The sequence below is a fragment of the Oryzias latipes genome, chromosome 24 (assembly GCF_002234675.1).
Source record: "Oryzias latipes chromosome 24, ASM223467v1".
NCBI lineage: Eukaryota > Metazoa > Chordata > Actinopteri > Beloniformes > Adrianichthyidae > Oryzias > Oryzias latipes.
This window is the reverse complement of record NC_019882.2, coordinates 14,839,108-14,848,913: the sequence shown is the minus strand read 5'-3', so window position 1 is coordinate 14,848,913 and position 9,806 is coordinate 14,839,108. Positions and strand designations below refer to the sequence as shown.

At 40.4% G+C, this 9,806-nt stretch overlaps 1 protein-coding gene across 3 annotated transcripts; it reads right to left on the bottom strand.

Moving 5' to 3' along the window:
- Positions 1–148: 148 nt before the first annotated feature.
- gpatch2 (G-patch domain containing 2) lies at positions 149–8,917 on the bottom strand. 3 transcript variants are annotated; one of them, XM_011491812.3, is made up of 10 exons: positions 8,719–8,917; positions 5,591–5,834; positions 4,927–5,477; positions 4,507–4,571; positions 4,149–4,346; positions 3,708–3,828; positions 3,444–3,483; positions 3,230–3,294; positions 3,048–3,136; positions 149–1,686 (listed from the first exon to the last, which is right to left on the bottom strand). In XM_011491812.3, exons 1-10 carry the CDS (start codon positions 8,766–8,768, stop codon positions 1,517–1,519), a joined length of 1,593 nt encoding a protein of 530 aa, XP_011490114.1. In that variant the 5' UTR covers positions 8,769–8,917; the 3' UTR covers positions 149–1,516. The 3 variants fall into 3 exon arrangements, with proteins under 3 accessions (XP_011490114.1, XP_004083762.1, XP_011490115.1); XM_004083714.4 differs by having other exon boundaries at positions 4,930–5,477; XM_011491813.3 differs by lacking the exon at positions 8,719–8,917 and adding an exon at positions 8,318–8,647.
- Between the last annotated feature and the right edge of the window lie 889 nt (positions 8,918–9,806).

Genomic DNA, 9,806 nt, shown 5'->3' with positions numbered 1-9,806 from the left:
CAGGCTTGAAGATTTAACAAAACCAGAATTGTAAATTAAAAAACTAATAAAACTTTAAATCCGAAGTGAAAATTGAAATAAGAAAACAAGATTTATACACAAATACGAAATACATTTTCTTGTAAAAATCTCAGGGGAAGTAACCGAGGGGGGTCGATTTCAGTTTTATTTCAAAAGGGGTTTACAAAACATTTTTTGGTTCAAAGTGGAGAATTGTGCATGGACTGAGGAGAAAAGGAAAGCACAACAAAAATAGAAGGAAAATGCATTAAAATGACATTAATCTTCATTTACCTCACTTAGACCTCACACTTCCTTATTACACTGAAAAACAAAAAAACAATATCCATTGCACAAAATATCATTTTAGATGATGAATGGATGCTCTACCAAATGAAAAATACAACTGATTAGTATTTAAATAACCTCTGAAGATGGGAAACGTGCTAAGATTACAGTAAAATAGTCATTGTTGCTTTTTAAAGTGATCTTTGGTTCAACATTATTTCTAAAGAAATACCATTCAGGGGGATGAAATCACGCTGCCATGCAGAAATCTTCAGATCTTAAGGTTTCGTATGGTCCATGATGCTGAACAAAGTTGTTTCAAACCCAGAATTGACCGATTTCGCTTTGTTCTGCTGAGTTATATTTGTCCCTAGATGACATTCTGGTTTTATAAAGCAAACGGGGCTCTTTAAAAGTTAAACTCTTCAAAAAAAAATGATTTTTTTTTTCTATTCAAAATTTCCATTAAAATACTTTATAAAATCAAGTCAAATGGAGTCATCTCCATTGGCGTGGTTATTATAACTTATACAGAGTAGAAAATGCGAGCAGAAGAGTGGGAGTTGCTTTTGTGAACCTCAGCAGAAACCTGCAGCAGCTGCACATGCTTGTGTTGCCAAATGAAGCACAGACAGTAGTTTAACTTAGTTTTCCTTTCTTTTTTTGAACTGGTAAAACAGTCCACTCTATTATTTCAAGAATAAAAAAGAATTACCATTCAGAAAAACCCACTCACTTTCGTGCAGAGCCCCCACACTCGAACCTTTGATTCCAAAACTGTTGTGCAATAACCATTTCTTGTGAACTAGTTGATTCTAGCTAACTTTTCTCTCATCACAGGTCAACTGCTCTTGTTTCACTGTGCCAGTTTTTGGACAAGCAACACTAGCAAGTGAGGTAAGTGTTTTGTAGCAACAATGTCACTATTTTTCTCCAACATGGAGATCTAGCAAAAGGTAACTAAATCATGTTTCAATTTCAGTGTCCAATAATCGCCTCCAACAGACCAGCAGTCTCTGTGTCAATCACTGGATTTCTTTTTTTGTTTTAGTTTCCCCAATATGGGAAAGTTTGTCTTTGATATCAGAAGCTCTTGGAACACCAAGTCTTTCTTCTTATGGTGTCTGGAAACCCTCAAATCCTCGTTGTGAGAACTTGATTTGGGTCCTTTTCTTATTTGATGATTTGTTCAGGCCAAGAGAAGGAGTGGCGTTGAGTCCTGGGGAGGTCAGTTGAAACCTAAACCCGCCCTTTTGGGTCTCTGAGTAGCTCGGACGGGCTCTGTGATGCCGCCTCCCTCCGGACCGAGGCCCATGCCGGGGTTCCATCCCATGCTCTGCAACATGCGGTTCCCCATGTTTGTGTCTGGAATGGGAGGAGCGTTCTCCCCGACGACACCTGGAAAAGAGGCGTGGCCTTTAAACACATGAGTCTAACTGGGATTTTTGTAAAAGCTAAACAGCACTAAACGGCACATTTGTCTGTTACATTCCCTCTAACAACCGCTAGAGGGCACTGCATCTGTGTTTGCTAGTTACAGGAATGCAGAAGAAGCAGCACCACTCAGTCTGATCAGCAGGTTGAGTCCAAAGTCCACTTATTTCCCTTATTTTACCTTTTTATTTCTTTTTTCCTATCAGTTAACTTATTTCATTCCTAATTTTGCATTATACTTACAGTAACAAATTAATTACAATAAGAGTTTAATTTTGTAGTACTGTTAAGTGTGGGTTATAAACTATAACCAGTGTTTCACTTGAAGTCTACTAGATTTGTCAAAGCTGTAAAACAAATTTTAAAAAAGGTAAAACACATTGAAGATAAAGGCCAGAAAAACAGTTGGAGGTTTTAACTTCAGTCCTTAAAATCAAATGTCATGAAAAAAGCTACAAACTCATTTTAAAAAAAACAAGAAAGCCAAGCTGTTAGGTTTAATCTCTGTGAAACTGAAATAGGTCACAAACATTTCCTGGAACTCAAGGAAATTGTGTCACCTTGTGGCAAAAGGGTTTAAAAAAAAAATCATTTTGATTGTTTTGGTTTCTTAAAATAAAAGTAAAAATGTATTTGGAAACTTTGGGTAGACGTTATTCATCTACACTGCCTGACCGTTTTAAAGTATAAAAAAAAAGATATAAGTGGATAATAACTGAATGATTTTTTTTTAATGAAAAGACTTAACATCATTTTCCGTATTTGGCATTCTGTCGGAGTCCAAATGCGACCGTGAAAGCCACATTAACAGTCCATTAACAGACGTCCATAGAAAGAGAGCGCACTGGCGTCTGTCTGGAACAATGGTCATTTCATCCTCTCTGTTCCTGGAAGTTCCTGTTGGTCACAGAGCCCAACCAATTAGTGTTTTTAATCCCCTCTTTTTTTGTAACTAGTGCGGGGAAAAGCTGCTCACTGCACGAGCTGTGACAGCTCAGGACTAAGATTTCCTGCCATCCACGGCAGAGTATGGCGGCCATGTTTCGAGTGACCCCTGGGTAAAGGAGAGTGTTTTGTTTTAACCCTTCAGTAACCATTTAAGTGCAACCCCAGATGTTTTTGTCGATGTCCTTTGAGTTTAGGAGACAGAAGGTGGGGAGGACAGCAGGCAGTGGCTCCCCCTGAACCACAGTGTGTGTGTGTGTGTGTGTGTGTGTGTGTGTGTGTGTGTGTGTGTGTGTTTGTGAGCCAAAAATACAATAAAAGGGTCAGTTTGCAAGAAGTGCCAGATGGTGGTTAGATTTTGCAAGGTGCGCATCCAATACCTGGGGGGGCAGTGGAACCGAGGGGGGCTGCCTTTCGCCTCCGTTTCACGTCTCCTGTGCAGAGGGAGCCCAGGTGCCCACTGGTCTGCCTGTAAGTTGAGGCGGCCGACACCAGAAAATAAAATACATAACACATGCGATTGTTTCTGAGAGTGTTGTTATTCCTCATCGACTGTTTTCACCTGCTCGCCGTTTTTACCGAACAGCTCCTCCGATGGCCTCTGTCTGTCCGCGCGTCCCAGTGCAACTGAAGTGGCAGAGAGGGAAAGGCAGGACAACAACTTGATGCCTGAAGCACTTAACAGGCAACCCTTGTGATAAAAGGGCGAGCACACGGGGCCGTTGTAGGAGTTCAGTTGCCTTAATGCTGTCAGAGGGAAAAAAAACAGGGCTCACCTGGCCGTGGTCTCTCCTGGAGGCGGAGCTAAACCAAGGCCTGTTAGGGAGAAAAATGCATATATTTATAGGTTGAAGCCAAACTACCGACATAACTGCGTTCTGCAGATAAATAAAAATGCTCTTCATTTGTTTTATTTTGCAAGCACGTCACTAATCTGATTACACCATTTACCACAACTGTTCATGAAATACCAAGACAGCGTTTACTCTTTCTAAAGTAGTAGGTAAAGGGGTATTTTGAGATACAAGGGGGGAACTCACTCGTGGGAGTCTTGCGTTTGTCTGCCAAGTCTTTCATTGAACCCATGGCTGGAGCTTCCCTGCAGCCCTGCCTCAGGGCCTTGCTGGTTTCCATGGAGACGGCTCAACCTTGCCTGAAATCCTAAAAACAAAGATAAAGTCATTTCATTTCTTAAAACATTTAAGAGTCAAAACAGTCTGAGATTTAAAAAAAGAGCCAAATTTATTATTAATTTATTTAATAGGCGATGAGACAGTGTAACTGCTTAACTGCATAACGGATGTTTTGACAGTTTTTCTGCATCACTTCTCTAAAATGTTGCTGAACAAAACCTCTTTTACGAGGGTTTGAACACTGTTGCCCCCTTCTGGTCATTAGTGAAGCTGCAAGTGAATGCATTGACATTTAAAAGATCTCCACATTTCTGGAAAATGAAGGCCAACAGTCCAATCTGAGCTCACCTCTCTGTGACCCCGGGGTCAGGAGTGGAAATGACCCGGTCAGAATGCTGTTAAAGACGGGGTCAGCGAGATCCAGCTCCTCCGACGCCGTCTCCCTTTCCCACCAGGGGACCACTCCGGCTATCCCACATGCGCCACCAGGACCGGAACCAGAACCCGGATCCCCTTCGCAGAACCAGTCACTCTGTTCATCATCCCCTGCAACAAAATGCAGAGCTCAATATGGGAAATGAATGAAGAAAACTCAAGAAAATGATTCAGAACTGTTTGTCAGAAAAGTACTTCTTAAAGCCTAAACAGGCTTCAATGATGCAACACTGCTTCCTATTGCTACTGTAAACACATTTAAAGGACTAACCTTGCCTTCCCTCATCATTAGTGTAAAGGCCACCATCACTGCTGTTGCTGACACTGCTGGTTTCACTAAAAAAAAAAAAAAGAATATATAATCAAATTAAGTTAGATGACGTTTACAGAGAAAACGTATAGACCAATCAAAATACAGAAAATAAAGTTGGTAAAGAACATCATCTAATGATAAAAACAAACAAATCTGACAAAAAAGAATCATTAAAATAGATAAAAGCTGAGAACAACATTATAATACTCTATAGAAATTGATGCCAAAACATTTACCAGCTTTTTATGAGGCAGAATTTTTGAGAAACAAAACCTGAGTTTTTTTCTGTGATACTGAGCTCTCCTTACTTGTATGTCTCACCTGTATCCTAACTGTAAAACTTAAATGGAGTCATAGAGATAAAGTCAAAACACTAACCACCTGTCACTCATGTCCTCATCTGAGCCTTTTTGCTCCTCAAGCTCCATCTTGTCCTTAGATCCTTCGGTCGGAGATGAGATGGGGTCTTCACTCTCAACCACCACCCCTTCATCCGCCGCCTCCAGACCCACTTTGTGTGCCACCAGTTTCCTTTTTTTAACATGGTTCTTCCCCCCTCCTGACCCCATCAGGACCCCTCCGCACAGCTCCATGGAGCCCCTCCCCTGACCTGAACCCAGCCGTTGCGACCTCCCGCCAACGTATGCTTTTGGGACTGGCGGAGGGCCCAGTACAATGGAGGACGGGTGCTCCTGTTCGGCGGGCGGGTCGACGGCCATTCGTTTGACTTTACGCCGCCGCCTGAGGCTGCGCGTGCCTTCTGCTGAGCCCAGAACGGCAAGGTCGTCGGGCCAGAGCGGACGCTTGCTGCGGCCCAGATCGGTAACGTGGGGCGGACGTCTCTTGGGGCCGAGCTGCTCATCAGAGTCGCTGTTGTCACGGGCGTGGCTATTGGCACCAGATACGCCCCCTGTGCCGGCACGGTAGTCCTGAAACAAATACTGTTTGATCAACAACATTCAACTAACCTCTGATGTGAATATTTAGGTTAAAAGCAACAAAAAGTTCATGCTGTGGGTCCTAGACAGCTCTTCATCCTCACCTTATGTTCCTCCACGCTGGACTCTGAACCTTCGCTGAGGTGACCCGTCTCCCACGGTGGATGCGGGTTGTCAGACCGCCGCTTCCGGCCCCTCCGCTTCCGAGCCTGTCTCTTCAGCAGGCAGCCCACCGACAGGCCGTGATCTCCACCATCACCGAGACCGCCGCGTGCCGCTTGTTCGGAGCTCTCCTCCAGCGCTGACACCAGGTCATGGACCAGCTCATCCATTGTCCGGCGAAAGTGCCTAAAAACCAAGGAAATAACCGTTAACAAACAGTTATCTATGATCACATTCAACATTTGAAGGCTCAAATACATATTTTAAAGGTTAATGTGACAAATATTGATAAGTATATTTTAATTCGGACATTAACTTTAAAAGAAATTTTTTTCTATTTTACCCCTCCAGTGTGGCTCTCTGGCTAAAGAAAAAAATAAAATAAAATTAAGTATATGTTACTTAATTAGCACTCATTTAATTTAGATAAATTAGGTTTATAAATTCATGGCTGAGGTGCACCTAGAAATAAGATGAACTATGTCAATGTTTATGCATCTGCTAACATCAAGAAGCCTTGTTTGCTCTACACTTCCACCAGAATCCACAGACTTTAAATACTAAGCAAAACTTTGATAAAACATGTTATCACATTAAGCATATTACATTATTCTGCACAGCAATAGTAAGCAAGCGTACAGAGGAGAGCTGCTAAAATGTGTGTATTCTTTATATACTTTTTTTTTACTGGATATAACAAATATAACAAATGTAAAAAGAGGTCATACAAGCCGTCAAAAAAAGTGACACATTTTGAAAAACGAATGCTAGTTTTTCCTTATATTTCTGTTTCTATTCATGCCATAAAAAGAAATATAATTTCCATTTATTATTTCAAAAAACAATGTAACAACTTCAAACGTTTCTAAAAGAGTCAAATAAGACTTTGCGGCTCCTACTAGGTTCTGGGGGGTATTCCAGGAAGCATGTTTAAACTAGCCTGACTTTGAGCCTGAACTCTGGCTGAAATCCGCCTGAACTTGCTTACTCTGGGTATGTCGGTTCCAAAAGACCGGATATGAGTTGGCGTAATTACGCTCGACTTGGTAACCCTGGGTTAACGCACGGTACATAAAGACATTCTCAATAGATCGCCGATTTCTGGAGTCACCATGGAAACGCGTGGAGAAAAAAAAAGAAAGCGCGACACTTGAGACGGAAGTGAGACGGAGTCTGAGATTTTAATGACGGCGGTTAAAAATTATAAGTCCATCAAAAAAGTAACACGGCTGAAAAATAATTTAAATAATTTAGTTAAATTTATTCAAACTCAATAATTGTTTATACAACTCAAATTTACGTATTTATCTAACTAAATGTCACATTACTCCATTAATCTTTTTTCCATCTTAATTACTTATATTTCTTGAACTTTCATATGTCTAAGTTTGAGCCGGCAGATATGCTCATTTTTATAACAATAAAAAGAACGGAAAAAAATGCACGGAGTGCAAAATTCATCACAGAATATTTCATCACTGTCATGACAAGTCTGTGTGGTAGAAGTGCTATATAAACTTATCATCCTTTACTTTACTCTCACTCATGGTGCAGAGACGTAAGCATAGTAGGACAAAATAGCTCGGCCAAACACGGTGAAACACAGTAAAACAGCTATACAACTAAACACATTTTGTAAAAAAACCACACTTAAACCCAAATCCGTCCAGACAGGCAAAGGGAATGATATCCCAGAATCCCTTGCGGTGCCAATCTAACAGCAGCATCAAAGTTACACCTACTTAATTGAATTAATTTGAACGAAAGGAAAATAACTGTCTGAAAACTACGTGTAATTTTTAACAAAAAAATTTCTAACAAAAAAAAGGATTTATCTTAACTGAAGCAAATAATAACGTTAGATCAAAGTAAAAAAGTTTATCTTTCCAACATCCATATGTGGTCTTATCACCCTCTCATGGTGGAAAAAGTATTATCTGAGCTTTTTCATCCACTAAATCATCTTCAAATGGACACGCCATGCTGCTTCACCTCTCTGTAAACAAACTAACCTTCAACTAAACCTGCTCCCAACCAGGTTATGTTCAAAGCATGAGTTGCTATGGCAACTTGACGTACCCTGAAACATACCTCCATTTCTGGAACCGAAAGCTGAGGTTATCAACTTTCTTAGCCTCAAACTTATCGTGGGAGCTAGCATAACCTGCTTTCTGGAATACCCCCCTGATCAGTAAGAATAAGGCCCAAACGACACATATAAAGAAACACAAACATTTGTCATGTAGAAATACTCCTTTGGGTCCATTGAAATCTTTTTCCCCAACTCACCCAAATCCATTCCCACACAAATTAAATTAATATTCATATATATTTAAAGATATATATCACTGTTTGTTTATGTTTTGTGTATCAATTCTATTTTTGTTGTTAAACTCTCTTAAGTTTGGACATAGTTTTAGGTGTAACTGGATCTAATCCACAGTCTTCCTCTATTAGTGGCTAATTATGTGCAGAATAAAGTTCATGACGTTGTGAGAAGACTGTTTAGATTGGAAAATGAAAGAAGGAATCCAGAACCAGCAGAAAGCAGCTAACAAACATGTAAACAATGACAACTGCAACACTTCTCCAACATTTATAACTTATATTTGTCGAAGATGAGTTTAAAAAAAAAGTCATGCACAATATGCACATTCCAGAATACTTACAGTTTCAAATCTACAAGTGAAATAATCCCAAACCCTGGGTTGTGTTTTTCCACCCTCCTCTCGTTTCTTCCATTAAAGTTAGCTAATTAAGCAGGTAGCTCGTTATGCTAACATATCTTCCTGGTTCGCTCCACTTCAGCAGCAACACGCACAATCACTGCATCTTGAAAACCACTGCACCACAAACCGTTTTCGGTTTTTGTGCTACTCAAGTTTCCAGTAATGTCGCAGACAAATAAAAAACAAAACAAAAACAACCGCCAGACATTCAAAAGAGCTTAGCTAATAGCCTGTAAGCACAGCTAGCTTCCTCCCTCCTGCTGTCGCCGGCTGTTTGTTTCACGTGAGTTCAGTGGACGTGAGCAGTGTGTTACATTTATTTATCCAAAAGAACCACCTACCAGCCAGTTCCCGCTTTCTCGATGGGTTTTAAGTTAGCTGCACGGAACATTAAAGCCGCCAAATGCCGGGTATGTTCAACCAGAAACGAATAAACAGAGGAACGTCGAGGGCATCATCTTGATACAAAAGCTAACTGTCAGTTAGCCGGATCAATATAAAATACGAGAGGACAGCGGGAGGAACCACGTTGTGTTCAGGCGCTGCTGGAAATGTGGCTACTTACACGGGAGCGTTTGACCTTGTTGTCATAAATAAATAAATACAATATCTTTGAGAGAAAAACAACTTGTTAGTGCTCTTAAAGGGATTGCAAATTTATTTTAATTAGTTAAATTCTTTCCCCCCCCATATAATGGCTGTATAATTTAACCTTCAAGTTTTTTTTGTATCTATTTGAGTTGGAGAAACTGAACCATTTTTATTTTATTTGTTGATTACAATAGATAAACCAAGCAGGAAAAGTTTCAATTTGAAAAAAATAGTTTTTCTTTGGATTTTTAAATTTCAAAATGGGTCAATTACAGCCAGGACATTACAGGAAGGTTAAAGTTATTAACCATTTTAATGTTAAATTCTTTTATATATGTCCTCCACCATGAGAAAACATTTTCATTAGTGGCTTTTTAAGTGTTTTTACATTTCCCAACACATGGGGGCAGTGTTGTTCGACATCAAGGCCAATGGTCTCACTGTGGATCTTTTGTTTTGTTTTGTTGTTGGTATTTTTTAAAAAGGGTTACGTGTGGCATGTAAAGTAAAGTTGTTCTTTGAAGACTCATTTGTTAGCAGCTAACCCATTTTACTCAACAGCTAGGCTTGTCTGAATGTCAGAAATGTGACCTCTGGGGTCACTGGCGCCTTTACAGCGACAACCCGTCACAGTCTCTATTAAGTAATGGGAAAGTTACAGATTAAAAACACTGCTGAGAACGCACGAGTGACGCACCGACATAGTTTGTAGTCTGACTGACGTGTGATCACATAGTCTTTGGGAGTCCCGGTTAGAACAACATTCTGTCAAACAATCCCTGTTGGTGTCATGTCCTCAAATGCCAAGGAAGTCAGAGGTCCTGGTGGTGTAACGGCT